The 14,989-nt window shown below is 27.5% G+C and overlaps 2 protein-coding genes across 3 annotated transcripts in view; one reads left to right on the top strand and one right to left on the bottom strand.

Moving 5' to 3' along the window:
• Nucleotides 1-1,159: 1,159 nt before the first annotated feature.
• Nucleotides 1,160-2,995, bottom strand: LOC107441584 (zinc finger protein 845). Its single transcript, XM_016054906.3, has one exon. It carries the CDS (start codon nucleotides 2,993-2,995, stop codon nucleotides 1,160-1,162), a length of 1,836 nt encoding a protein of 611 aa, XP_015910392.2.
• Nucleotides 2,996-3,385: 390 nt separating this feature from the next.
• Nucleotides 3,386-14,989, top strand: part of SREB (Sterol regulatory element binding protein) — a 28,156-nt gene continuing 16,552 nt past the window's right edge. The window contains exons 1-8 of one of the 2 annotated variants that reach the window (XM_043051281.2): nucleotides 3,386-3,607; nucleotides 3,737-4,317; nucleotides 5,813-6,039; nucleotides 7,255-7,390; nucleotides 8,107-8,221; nucleotides 8,733-9,125; nucleotides 10,412-10,587; nucleotides 13,454-13,694. In XM_043051281.2, coding sequence (XP_042907215.1) covers nucleotides 3,577-3,607; nucleotides 3,737-4,317; nucleotides 5,813-6,039; nucleotides 7,255-7,390; nucleotides 8,107-8,221; nucleotides 8,733-9,125; nucleotides 10,412-10,587; nucleotides 13,454-13,694 — 1,900 coding nt within the window. In that variant the 5' untranslated portion in view covers nucleotides 3,386-3,576. The remainder of the gene's footprint in view (nucleotides 3,608-3,736; nucleotides 4,318-5,812; nucleotides 6,040-7,254; nucleotides 7,391-8,106; nucleotides 8,222-8,732; nucleotides 9,126-10,411; nucleotides 10,588-13,453; nucleotides 13,695-14,989) is intronic. The other variant, XM_071177192.1, reaches the window with a different exon arrangement.

The raw sequence follows: 14,989 nt of genomic DNA, 5'->3' as shown, positions 1-14,989 counted from the left end.
TATTTCAAATTTTTTGTAGCTTAAAAAATAATTTAGGATTTAATATTCATAAAATCTCTAATAATTCACCAACTTATAAATGCCCTAGAATTAAAAATATGTTCCCAGCTTATTTTGAGCTTTAATGTGTTTGTTTTATTTCACACCTCTTTAGACAACCATAAATTTTCAATTAAAATATTTAATTTGCGTTTACGTGTCTCAGAATAATATTTATTTATTCCTTTTTATACATTTATTTTATTCTACAAACATAACAGTTTATTTATTTTTAAACAAACCTTTATATCATGTGATGTGATAAAAAACATCATTAATTTTTCCCTATCTTTATATATGTACATTTTTTTCAATACATCTACTTTTTGAATTCGAAGGAAATATTATTATTTTTTAAAGTATCTGTTTGGTATTCTTTAGGTTTGAATATGAATTTTAATATTTAGAAGCGAATATATTAAGTTGGTTGATAGAAAAAAATTTAGTATCCAAAAGAATGACGTTTACGTAAAAATTACCAACATTGCAGATAACATGTTTAAATACTTGGGCCCTTTAAAGGTCAACCTGCTGTACAAGTAGCCTTTCACACAGAAAGGTTGTGCACCCCTTTATAGAACAAACCAATTCCTATTCTCGAAGTTTAAAAAAATCATGACTTGTTTCAAAAAATGAATTTAATTCAGATTTTATTATAGTACACTCTTTGCAATGCTTAGAAACATCCATTATGAAAAATGCATCAGGTTTACAGATTTCAAAAAGATTAACTATTTCTTACCCATAAGAAATTGCCCTTTTTAAATAAAAGAGGGGAAAAATGTGCTTGCAAAGGTAGTACTGGGTAAGTTTCCATACCAATACCACCATAGCTTGATGAGAACCGGATAGTGGCGCACAATCAATAAAAAAAATATCCTAGTAAGGATTAACATTGAAGTGTAAATATGTAGCCTATTCTAGGAAATATATTCTGAATTAATTCTAAATTTAATTGATTTAATCACATCAGTAGCACTTTTGACAATTACAGCTAGCAGATAAAAAATAAAAGTGGTACACTATGAGAATGCTTCTGCAGTACTTTAACTCATTTTTATTAACTAGAAAATAAGTTTCTTATATTTCCAGACAAAATTTTAATTAGAATATGAACATGTCAAAGTTTAAGTTCTTCTTTTCCTAATTTATGAGTATATTTCTTATGAGAATACAAATAATCAGCCCGTTTAAAGCTTTTACCACACAAATTGCACGCATAAAGCTTTTCATCATAATGTATCAAGGAATGATTAAGTAACTGAGCTTTCAATGCAAATCTTTTTTGACAAACCTCACATTCGTGGTGTTTTTCGTCAGAATGAGTGAGAGAGTGTCGATTTAAATCTCCTTTTAGTCTAAAGCATTTGCCGCACAGGGAACACCTATGAGGTCTTTCCCCAGTGTGTTTAAGGTTGTGATTTTTTAATTGAGTTTTTACTGCAAATGACAGACCACAAGTGATGCATGTATGCGGCTTCTTCCTATTTATATCATGGGAAAGTAAATGAACACGTAAGTGACTTTTTTGGCCAAATGTTTTACAGCACATAGTACACGAAAAGGGTTTTTCATTCGTATGAGTTCGGTAGTGAGACGTCAAATAACTTTTTCGTTTAAAAGTTTTATTGCACAAACTACAGGAATGAGGCCTTTCTGTACTATGATGGGTCAGATGATGTTGGCCTATTTCTGATTTACGTGCAAATGTTTTATCACATAAGCTACACGAAAAAGGTTTTTCGTTACTGTGAACGAGCTGATGTTTGGCTAAAGAAGACTTAAAAGTGAAACTTTTACCACACACAACACATGAATGGGATCTTTCTTGCACTTCTGTGTGAACGAGCATATGCCGATTCAAAGACACTTTACATAAAAAATTTGTTTTACACACATTGCATGCAAAAGTTTTTTTATGTTCCAACGAACTTGAATGGCATTTTCGAATGTGTGTTGTTAACGATTTCACATCCGCAAAGGACCGATTGCATATATTACAAGAATATGGTTTGTAAGGAGATTGAGCAAGTTCATGTGTTAAGGAGTTTTTTTCTTTATAATTTTCATTATAGACATCAGATGAATTTGACAGTTCAGTTGAATGAACCAAATAATGTTCTCTTAAATAGGATAGTTGAGAGAAACTTTCATTACATATACTACAACAAAATGGTTTATCATAAGTTAAATTTATTTCTTGAGTATTTTCACTATTTTCTGAATGAGATTTGTAAATGGAGTGAGCAAGTTCAGGTGACAATGAAGTTTTTTCAAGAGTAACTTCATTAGAGATATTAGATGAATATGAAACTTCAGTAGAATGAGTCAAATAATGTTCTTCTAAATAGGATAGTTGGGGAAAACTTTGATTGCATATACTACAACAAAATGATTTTTCAGGAATTGGATCAATGTCATGAGTTGTTGAACAATCATTAATTGCAGAATTTGTTGTAGATTTGTAAACAGAGTGACCAGATTCATGCGTAATTGAAGTTGTTGTTTTTAAACTTTCATGACAAACATTAGATGGTTCTGATACTTTAGTTGTATGAGTTAAATAATGTTCATCTAAACAGGCCAGTTGTGAGAAACTTCTATTGCATATACTGCACAAAAGTGATTTTTTAGGAGATGTCTCAATATCTCGAGTTGCTGAACAATTGTTATTTTCAGAATCTTTTTCATATGCTGCAGGTTTAAAAATGGAGTGAGCTTGCGCAAGCCTTAATGAAGTTTTTTCTTTAAAACTTTCATCACAGATATTAGAGGAACAGGACACTTCAGTATCATGAGCCAAATAATGTTCTTTTAAGCAGGATAGTTGCGTGAAACTTTTATGGCATATACTACACAAACGTGATTTTTCATGAGTTATGTCAATTATTGAATTATTAGTTTCCGAATCTTCTCTACAAGTTGTATAATCTATATTAATATTATTCGAAATCATTTCGTTTTCTCATTTTCTACAATACTTTAAAATAAGCATGGTTTAGAGCTATATTAAAAATTTTAATTTATCTGATAACGAAACAAAAGCTTACAAATATTTAATGTTTATTTTAGTTTTGAAGAAAACAAGCAGAAAGAATTAATGATATTTTGCTTCCGTTTACTTATTTCTGTTTGTTAAAGTTACCAATAAAAGATAAATTTACTAGTTTTATGTAAGTGAAAAAAAAATTTAAATTTGTTTTCAAAAAAATAAATATTATAGTTCAATTATCCTCAAAGAAACTTTCAATACAAAATTAAAATTAATTTCTTTTTGCCTACCAAATTTTTGCAAATTCTGAGCGATTGTGCTTACAACTGTCTACTTGTCTATAAAACATCGTCTGTCTTCAAACGTGACTTTTTCATTGGCCTATCGGGTGGTACGATTTTGGTGGCGTGATCATGATGCAATGATTAAATGAAGATGTCAACAATACCAGTGAAAATTTCTAAGGATCGTGTACGGAATAGAAAAAGAAATACTTAAAAGTTATTGTTTTTTATATTGAATTAATAAAAGAAACCAACAACATCATGGAGGGTGAACTACCCTCAGATGTTGATGGTAAGTAGAAAGCTATTATTAATTTTGTCTTATTTTTAATACCACATTTTCCTGATCTAATGTTCTACTTATATTGTTTCTAAGTTTTCATTCAGCGAATCTATTTAACACCTATTTAATCTTTTTTAGATATGCTGAACTTTATGTACTCGGAGAATCAAGTCGGAAATTTATTTGATTCTGATGTACTGCTGGAACCAGTTGATTTAAACTGTGACAGTAAAATAAATGACATGGATCAAGATCTTGCATTTGACTTGTTCCAAAATATGGACACTGTTTCGTTTCAAGATGAAAGGAAGTTGTATGATTCCCCTCAGCACGTTCTGCGCTTGGATTCTTCAAACTTAAATGATGTATCTATCTTAAATCAAACCGTATCACCCCCAATTCCTAAATCACAGCCACTTGACAACATTCAAATAAAATTTGAACCTCAATTAATTCAAACCACACAATCAGAACCATTAACTTTACCGGCATCTGTTAATTTGATGCAGTACACTGTTACTCCAGGATCTCGACCTACCATTGCTAATCAACCTGTTCGAAAAGTTGTTATGCAGCCTGCCAATCAAAGGAAAAAAATTCTTCCTTCGACTGATGCAAGTTTGACAAATGATTTAATTCGATTGTTAAAAGAGCAAGAAAAAGAAAAACAAATTCTTCTACAACAATTAAGTCAGTTACCTCAGCAGAAAGTGCAACAAGTAAGTAATAAATTAGTTTTGGTTGATTTAATTTGATATGAATTATTATTACGCTTGTTTTCATATCATTACATCATTATTATTCATCAAGGTAGAAATACTAAAAGTTTAGTAACGCTTTGTCTCTATAAGTTAATAATTGTCCTACATGCATGTACAGGGGTCTGTTCAGAAGAAATTTGGGTCCGTTGACAGACCTTTCACAAAATATCTTTTCATTAAAACAGACCCTTCACGAAATATTTTAACTTAAAAACGGACTCTTCACACAATAATTTATCTTTATATCGAACCCTTCACAAATTTGTTTATCTTCGTTATTGTTTTGTTAATCGAAAAAACCCTTCCCAGGGGATGGGGGAAAGTAAGACAGATGTAAAGCAACAAAGTTTTGTCTTTGGCAAACGCTTTTCGCCTTTATTCGCCTGAAATGAATATTCTGCTTTCAGCAGTATAGACTAAATACCAAATATTTCTATGTTGCATCTCTAATTTAGTAGCATCACATGCTGTATATTTTTGAAAATTAAATTTTTTTTAAAATTATAATTTTACAGTGCTGAGCTTAATCTTGTATCTATTTACAATTTAAAAACTCCTTGAAAATGTTTTTTTTTTTTTTTTTTTTTTTTTTTTTTTTTTTTTTTTTTTNTTTTTTTTTTTTTTTTTTTTTTTTTTTTTTTTTTTTTTGCAATAACAGGACCCTATATTTGCACAAATACACAAAAGCAGGACCCTGGTTGAAGGAATGTGACTTAACTTTTATTTTATAGTCACAAATTACCAGTAATTTTTTCACAATTTTACAAAAACAGGACCTTTTACAAAATGTCTGGACAGACCCCTGATGTAATAAATGTACTCGTATGTGTCTCTATAAGTTAATAAAGTAAATTTAAATTAAAAATGACAATCGTGGGAGTATGTAATGTCACAATTAGGATGAAATAAGTTATTTTATGACAAAAACATAGAGAGCGTTCGAAAAACCAAAACTGCATAGGTCAGGTGCGTTAAAGTGGATATAAAATCAAATTTTTTTTAAAGAAGGCACTAAAACCAAACCATTAAATTTATGACAGATTAATTTATCTACTAATTATAAAGCCATGTATAATTGGATAAATTACACCCATGATCTTTGCTGAGAAAGAGCTAAATATTTTTATTGAGACAAATTCATTATTGTACATGCGACAAAAGGTCATTTCTTTTCTTGATGTATCATCCCTGCAATGTATATTCACCTCATTGCTAATATCCACTCCAATGACCCTATGACAGCATATTGCTGCACGTTCCTTGGTTTGAAATTATCACTGTGTTTTATAATGTGACAGCTTGGAATAGCTATCTAATCTAGTTTAGATTATAGTTTTATAAAAATTGTGAAGAAGCTCATTTTTAAAGGAATGTTTGTTTCTTAATTTAGTTTTATATTGATTGTATGCATTACTACATCGTGATATTTAATTTGTGACATTATTTTTCATAGCTTCTTTTACAAGCTCAAGTTTTGAAAGGTGCCAATGAAAATAAAATAGTTACCTATGCTAGCCCAACTCCTATTGTGACTACCACTATTCCAGTTACTGCAAGTACTCAATGTATTGCAACTGTTCAACATGCTCCCATACAAACAGTTATGGCTCCACAAGCTGGTACAATATTGACAACAGGAATTCCAGTTTTTCTTGATGCTGACAAGTTACCCCTTAATAGGTATTATTATTATTTTTTCTCCTTTTTTTAATAAAAAAATGCATGTTACACACATCATATACTTAGATTTCTCCACTACTTTGGAATTAAATTCTAGTTTCTCTTTCTCTTGTGATGAATTAAAATGAACATCAATTCCTCATTTATTGAATCACTGATATATTTTAGTATTTTTTGTTTTATGTAATGATTTAAAAACTATATTGATTAAGATTGGGCATGTCAAACACTTAAATGTGCAATTCCAAATTTCTCATTTTTTTTATATGTCAAATAAAATGCGTAATGTATGCGTAATAAAAATGCGTAATAAAATGAGTAAAGGAAATAGTTTTATTTTGTTCAGATTCTACCATGAGCGAGAGTTGGTGGGCCACAGGTTGTGCATCCCTAATTTAAAATATCTTTTAAGAATTTACCAATAAGTTACTAGATTTCAAAGTTTAAATACATTTAAAATTTATTATTACTATTTATTATTACTATTTATTATTACTATTTATTATTAATTATTACTATTTATTATTATTTATTAGTATTTATTAATTATTACTATTTAATATTATTTATTACTATTTATTAATTATTATTATTTATAATTAGCTATTATTACTGCTTTGGTAAAGTTTGATACTATAATAAATTTTTTTAAAATCATTTAAAATTAGAGTTTGATGACTAAATTCCATTTATTGATGAGTATATGAATCATTTTAAATATAATTATGATTGATTCATATTGTAACATAAAAAATATAATTTTGTAGCATATTTTGCCACCTATGTCAAAATTTAATCTTTTTTTAAAATCTTATTTGTTAGTATAATATCCTTTAGTTGCTGCTAGAAAGAATAAAATTTTAGAATATTATTATTCTCTGCCCAAACTTTTGTTATCTTTTAGATTTAATGTTTTAAATACATAATATGGAATATTGTTCGAAACATTGCCGTAACAATGAAATTCTATAGTTATTTGTAAAGTTTGTAATTTCTCCTTAATGATTTTTTTCAACTTTTAAAAACTCAATTATTACAATATTTAATTTCATTTGTATTTGTTTGGTTCACTATTACACTGTAGCTTCTAAACACCATCAAGGTAAGCTGATCCAAAGTATAATAGTAATTTTTCCCTAACTTTTTTATATTATTTATAAATTCTTTTGCTAAAAAAATCTTTTGTCATTTATCTGTGTTTAAAATTTTTTTCAGTATTACTGTATCAAAGCCCCCATTTATCAAGGGAGAAAAAAAGAATGCGCATAATGCTATTGAAAGACGATACAGAAGCAGTATCAATGACAAAATAATTGAACTGAAAAACATCATTGTTGGAATGGATGCGAAGGTAATTTCTGTACATTTTATGTTTGAATTTGCATCGAAAAGATAACCAATAGTCCATATGTTACTATTATTTTGCTTTTTATGTATATTTTTTATCGAAATGACCAGATTAATTAACAATCTACTTTGAATTGGGATGACTGCACTTTGAATAATTAGAGTTCTATATATTACAAAGTATTTTGCAAAATAAAATATTTGTTTTGCTTTCTTGATTTTGCTATAACTTATGTGTGTTATGTTATTTTTTATTAATTAATTGATTGTTTTATTTACAATAGAGATTTATTATGTTTTATTACAATTTAAGGGGTTAGTGTTCACGTAATTAAATGTATTAACTTTACAATTATGTCAACTTCATTGTTTATTTCATGAATAAGTATTTTTCAAACTTATCTAATTCAATGCAAAGCATACCAATTTATTATACATAATATTTATGTTTGCTTATAAAACAGGTTATCTACATTTCTATGAGAAGTTTTAAATCTAATGGGTATAACTACCTAAGTTTTTAAAATATGCTATTATTTTTAAAATATGTATGAAAAATTTTATAAAAACCACAGAAAATATTATTGAAAAAATATTTCTATAAATTTTTTTTTTCATTTAATAGTTTTTAAACGATATTAGCTTTTATTATCATGCATAAAATTTTTTTTTTACAAAAATTGCTGAAAATATAATTGAGAAACTATTTCTTCTTTTTAGCTGAACAAATCTGCTGTTTTAAGAAAAGCAATAGATTACATCAAGTTTCTACAGAATGCTAATTCAAAACTAAAGCAAGAAAACTTGGCACTTAAAATGGCTGCTCAGAAACAACGTAATTTTTTAAATTTTTTAAATGTAGTTTTAGACATGTCAAAGCATTAAATGTATAAATATGTATCAAATTATTACAAAATTAACAATTTCAACTTTTATTTAACTAAAATTTTTCTTTAAAACTTTTCTTTGTATTTTTTTTTATATATACACTTAATCTTTTTATTTTTGTTTCGATTTTTACTATTTAAACTATTACCTCGTTTATAATGTTGTTTTCTATTTTATTAATTAATATTGATTACCTATTAAGTCTAATAATATTCTTTTAATATAGTCTATTAATATTCTTGTATTTTAATTATTTTTGCTTTTTTCTTCTTTAAAACAAAAGTTTTTTTTTGTTTCAAATATGTATTTACATAATATATCTCTTTTGATAAAATTATATTTTTTCCCCTGTTTATTTCATTTTACTATAAAAATTTTTTTTAAACTTTAACTTTTTCCTAAAATAAAAAAGGGAGAAAAATTGTTATGTAATGCTTTGCTTGCCTTTCTTATTATAGGCTTAGAAGACCTGTTGGATAAAAAGCCAACCATAGTCCCGCCTAGTTTGGCTGATTATACTCCTCCAACTTCTGACATCAGTTCTCCAGAACGCAGTCCTTCCAATAGTATCACTGAGTTGTGCTATTCAGATCAAGATTCTCCACAATTTAATGGAAGTTCAGATAGTCAGATGTTAGCTCCCTACAGCATCAGTCTCGACGAAGACAGCAACGACAGTTTTTCGAATCGAGGGATGATGGATCACAGTCGTGTCATGCTCTGTTTGTTCATGTTTTCATTCTTACTTTTGAACCCTTTTTCTTTTGTAATGAATATGCGTAGTTCTGGAACTGCTGATGAAACATCTCATACGGGTAGAGTCATTTTGTCTGATGAAGTTAATTCAGAAGGTAAATCCACTGTTTATGAATGTTATAATTCATTGTAATGAAGGTTCAGTAATGTTCATGATAGTGATGCTGAAATTTTTATGAATGTTATAATTCATTGTATATGAATGTTTCACTATTCATAAATGTTATAATTCATTGTAATGAAGGTTAAGTATTGTGCATAATTTCTGAAATTTTTACAGTTGATACATCAATTTTAAATTTCTTTGCTCAAGGTAATTTATAATAAAATGAAATTAATTTTTTTGAACTTAGTGCCATTAAAGACCACATTTAACTTAATTTAATAACGAATTTTAGTACAATTTTCGAATTTGTGAAACAGAAACTTGGAAGTTTTCCCTTTTGGTAATCATTTCCTTTTTTCACATTTAGGAAAACCACACCTAATGTAAAGGTGCTGGGGAACACATTTTGTGAATATATATTTAATAAATATAGGCTATTGATGTTTATATTTTTAAATTTTTTTTTGTTGATTACACCTATGTTTTAAGAGATTAGCACTAAAATATTTTACTTTAATAATACTAAAATATATATTAAACTTTAAAGCAATGACATCTTTCATATAACTTTCGGTTTCATATTTTTTATATTTTGCTAAAATATTTCTTTTATTCAATAATTTATTGTAAAAATGTACTTAAAATAAAGATTAAGCAATGGCTACAAGTTAATTTCTGTTAAAAAAAAATATCTCCATATAAATTCATTTACGTTATTGCACATGTATAGAATTTCAAGGAAAAAATAAACTTGATTTTCAAATTAGTCTAGGTCAATTAAGGCTCCACTGTTGTGTTTTGCAATACTCTGTCATTTATTTTAAGTGACATATGTGATGTTTGATACATGCCAAAAATAAAGGTAAAAAATAGCAGCATTTCACTTTATTTATAAGGAGTTTATAAATTAATTTTATTTCCTCTGTTGTGTTTTACCATACTCTGTCATTTATTTATTTATTTTAAGTGGCATATGTCATGTTTGGTACATATGCAAGAAATAAAAGTAAAGAAATAATAAGAATTCAATATATTTATAAGGAGTTTATAAATAAATTTTATTTAATGCACATTAATTTTTAAGTAAGAAAATAAAGTTACAGCTTTATTGGGATATTGACAAAATTTTATTCTTGTATATGTAATAAATGTATTCTGGGAAATATATTTGTTTACATATTAATTTACTTATCATAATTATCGCTAGGCAAAGAATAAGTGGTAACAAATTTCCAAGTTTTTATTATCAATATTATAATAAGTTTTGTTTTTTAGGAAAATGGGCCAACTTTCTTTTATCAAATCTTGCTACATGGTTCCTGAATTTTATCTTGGTTGCATTTTGTTTTTTCAAAGTGTTTGTTTACGGGGAACCTGTTTTGAAAAAAGAATCTAACAACTATACAGTTTTCTGGCGGCATCGGAAGCAAGCTGATGTATCATTTGAAGAAGTATGATTTTACTTGTTTTATTTTCGTTTTGTACTTTTACTATGTATATATATTTTGCATTTTTTGTTATTTTAGAAAATATTAACAGAAAGAAACTTTGCCAAATATTAATATGCATGTGATTATTTTTAGTTAGGGTTACAAGTTTGTTGAGGTATGAATTCCAGTAAATTAAATTTTTTTTTCTAGAATCCATGAATTTTCCAAACTAATTCAATTTGTGCGAAGAGTATTTCAAATTTGCGATTTTTATTTGATTTTCAATTTAGTACTTACATTTTAACAGCAACTAGTACTTTACTAAAGTTTTACGAATTATTAGTTATAAAATATTTACGAAAATAGATAAAAAAAACCAAAATGGCATTTTTATGAGTATCTCTATATTCAGGGACAAAGAAACAATCAAAGAATAAGATATTGAGGGAAGGAAATTGATGCAGTTTTGGAAATCTAAGATAAAACATCCCAAAATTGGAAAAGTAGCTATTGGATGTATTTTAGTGCCTAGAAATGTCATAGTCATTTTGGAAGTGTGACAATGTGTTAAACGATGAATGACAAAATATAAATTAGAATTAACTACACTATTTGAATAAAATTATTATTAATTTTTTCAGAACTCTTTTGGCTTTTTATTTTATTATTTGTGCCGTACTTGCTTTGGTATGTATATATTGTATCTCTATGTGTAAAGCGAAATCTTGTTTGATTGTATGTTTGCAAGTAACTCAAGAACAAGTGCATTTATTAAAAAAAAATTTTTTTTTACATGTTTCAAAACTTTTTGGGGTGATTAGTAAACAATCATCTCTTTCCTGCCTTATTTAGTTTTGGCAAAATATGGAAAATACGAAATTTCATCGTTTGAAATCATTGTTACAGATAAAACTTTCCCTAATATATTTTGATTGGCTTTACTGATTGACATAAAGCTATTTCTTACTGATTGCTAATATTTTTGGATCATTTTGCAATATTTTTCATCCTCTTATGTTGAGTTGTTCGCATACAATATTTAAAAATTCCTTTTTTTTATTGTTTCAATATTGCTGTGCCATGGAAACAGCATCGTTACAAAATGTTTAAAAAAATCGAGGCAGGCGATTCTCGATAAAAATAGATTACTTACTTCATAGTTAAACTCATAGTTTCATAGCTTAAATAAAATGTGTGCAAAATACAAATAAGAGGGTGAACATAAATTATCAAAAATTAAAAAAATACTTGATTTAACAAAGTAATTTTAAACATAAATACGCTTATTCTTATTGTATAAAATTATTAAACCCTAATGATAAAACTTCTTTTAGCCAAATATTAATAATAATTATTATTTTTGATATCTTTTTTGAACATTAATTTTTAACTGTATATTACTATACTTTAAATGAAAATGTCATAAAACTTTTTAGCAAAGCAAGACTTTGGGCACACGAAAGCAATTAGATACATTAAACATTAAATTGTATGTTGGTGCACTCGAATTTAAGGCCTAAATCAGTTAAGTCTTAGATCTTGTGCTTGAATAGTATGAAAATAATTTTTTTTAATTGGAATTTTTTTACTCCCTAAAGAAAAACTCATTCTGCAAGAACTCGGTAATGTTCTGTGACAATGTCGCCGCTTCGCCATGATTCTGCCACGGGGATGACAATTATTGTTCATTTCGTTCCGACAGAAAAACTTACAAAAAGAATTCCCTAGCTCGCATAATCAATAACAGCTAATAAGTGCATAGTTTAAATTTTAACTAAATTGCTAATTTGTTTTATTATCTATCAAAAGGGCCATTAAGATAAATAGAATATTTATATTTGTTTAAGTGTTAACATACGTTGTTTAAACATCTACTAAATTTACATTTTAATAAAAATTTATCACAGTACCAAATGAACATGAAGAACGCATGCAAACAAGAGCACAAGTAAACATGAACATCAAATCCACTTTCACTTGAGCGATATGAGTTTATACTTAAATATTATTTTGATTTTTGATTGAACAATTTTGAGTGTCAAAATTCTGTTTAAAAAGGGGGACCAGCAAGTTGCTGTAGGCGACTAGTATGTAATAAACATTTATGTTTCCTATTTGATTTAACGTAAAATTTTAAAATTTCTCGAAATCTTCTACAAATTTTTTTCGTCTTTCTTTCTTTCTTTTTTTTTTTTTTTTTTTTTTTTTTTTTTTTTTTTGCTAAGAAATACAAGGAAACTAAGAATTTTGAACTTAATGTACTCAAATCTATACATTTAAACTATTGCAATTCTATTTACAATTAAGATGATTTTTTTTCTTTGCATACCAAGCATTTACAGTGCCCAAAAATGTCTTTTTACTTATTATTTTCCTAGTGAAAAACTAATTTTCATCCTTCTTATTTAAAGAGAAAGTTCTGTATGAAAGAAAAAATTCTAAATAAACTAGCCTAAGTTCAGATAACTCATTCAGTTAAATTAGTTTGAAGTTGTATTATGTTTTAGCACTATATCTTTAAAATTATAAATTTATATTTTATTGCTATTAAGTAATATTTTTTATCTTTGTGTGTTTTAGTTAAGTAATAATATTTAAGTTAATTTCGATAAGTATAAAATGTTTTCATTTAGGAATTAAATAAATAAATTTCTAAATAGTAATTTTTGAATAGCATTCCGTAGTATCCAAAAAAAAAAAAAAAAAAAAAAAAAAAAAAAAATTAAAANAAAAAAAAGAGACACTATTTTTTTACGAATAAGGTTAGATTTATTAAGGTAACATCAAAATCATCATATTAGCTTCAATGCGGTGTGTGGAAATATTTTATTTCTTTTTAAAACTGAAATTTGTTATTTTTGTTGTATTTATTAAATGTGATTTTCAGGAAGACTATGGAAATGCAGTAACCCACCTGAAGCATTGTCTTACTGCTCTTGGTAGACCTTTTCCTTGTGGGGCTGTTGAATTAACAGTAGGTGTTTCTTGGCAATGCATTAGACAGTTATGTCATTTTACTGGCATTCAGAGACTGGTTAATAGATATTTTGTTAAGAAAGGTCCTTTGAAGGAATATTTAAGAGATTCAGCTCTTGTGTATCAAAATCTGCAGCAACTTCATGTTCTGGGTAAATTGTTTCCTTTAAAATTATTCTTTGTAATATTTATCTATATTTATGTAATGTTTCTAAAAGTATTGAAAAATTTAATTTTTAAATACTATTGAATAAAAATTTAACTATAATTTTTCCATGGTCATCCTTTAAAAATTTGTTCTTGTTTATTATTCTATTACTTTTACTTTTTTCACTTCATTGAATTATTACATTAAGTGAGTTGTGGCTGTTGTCATTGACCTTTATGGTAAGGGGTGTGATTGCTCTTGTTCTCCAGTGGCGCCATCTCTGGCCAAAAATTTGACTTCTGCCACATCCATACTTCACACCTGTTTATACATCCATTCATTCATCCACATATCATAATTTTGACCTGAACCAGAGAACTATCAATGTCCAATTCAGTACCCCCAGAGGGGCAATTTGTTATGGGAACATGAAGGAATTTGTGGCCCAACAAATTTAATGTGCACCGGTCACCATTTACTGCACGGGGAGTCTTCAGCCGGCTGGATTGGAGCTCCTGTTCTTACGAGAACGAGTCCAGCCTCCTGTCAACCAGGTTGTCCTGGCCCCATTAAATGTGTTAAAACAGTATATTAAGGAGTGCAAAACAGAAGAAGTATGATTAATTCTTTAGCTTTTAACTATATGAACAAGCATTGAAAAAGAGAAAAAAATAGTATTTAATGCTAGTGCTGCCATGCAAGCAAAAAAGAAAATTTATAATTTATTAATACAAAGTTGCCACTCGACAGGGAGAATAGGGAAAACCTGAAAAATATAGGGAATTTGAAAATCATCTAAAATCACAGGAAAAATGCAGGGAATTTTGAATTTTTCCTTATAAACTGGGACAAAAACAGGGAATTTCATTTCTTATTTTTGTCTTTTAAGAAATGCCAACCTCTCAAAGCTCAATTTATGAGATAGTTCAGAGATATTATATTATTTCATTAATTATAGTATTATTTGTTTTATGTTGAGCTGTTCCTTATTTTTTCAGCAACTAAAACTAGCATTTTTATCCTACTATAGCTCACAAGAGCGCAGTGAATGTGTGTTTCCTCTTAATATATTGTGAAGGATAAAACACAGGGAATTTTTTTTTACAGACATGAGTGCCGACCTTGTTAATATTAAGGAGCTTGCATGCTGTAATACAGTATTGCTTAATGTAATCTGAAAGTAATCTTAAACAGTTGAAATTGCATTCACTACTAAATAAAACAGTATTTGATTCAAGCATTTTCTTTAATGATATCTTGTACAGATGATACAAATAGCATTGTTAACAATAATTTTTT

The sequence above is a fragment of the Parasteatoda tepidariorum genome, chromosome 2, assembly GCF_043381705.1.
Source record: "Parasteatoda tepidariorum isolate YZ-2023 chromosome 2, CAS_Ptep_4.0, whole genome shotgun sequence".
Classification (NCBI taxonomy): domain Eukaryota; kingdom Metazoa; phylum Arthropoda; class Arachnida; order Araneae; family Theridiidae; genus Parasteatoda; species Parasteatoda tepidariorum.
This window is presented reverse-complemented; position numbering and strand designations above follow the sequence as displayed.

Coding starts and splice junctions, on each gene's coding strand:
- LOC107441584 (XM_016054906.3), bottom strand. CDS start 2,995: ATGATTTCGAATAATATTAATATAGATTATACAACTTGTAGAGAAGAT.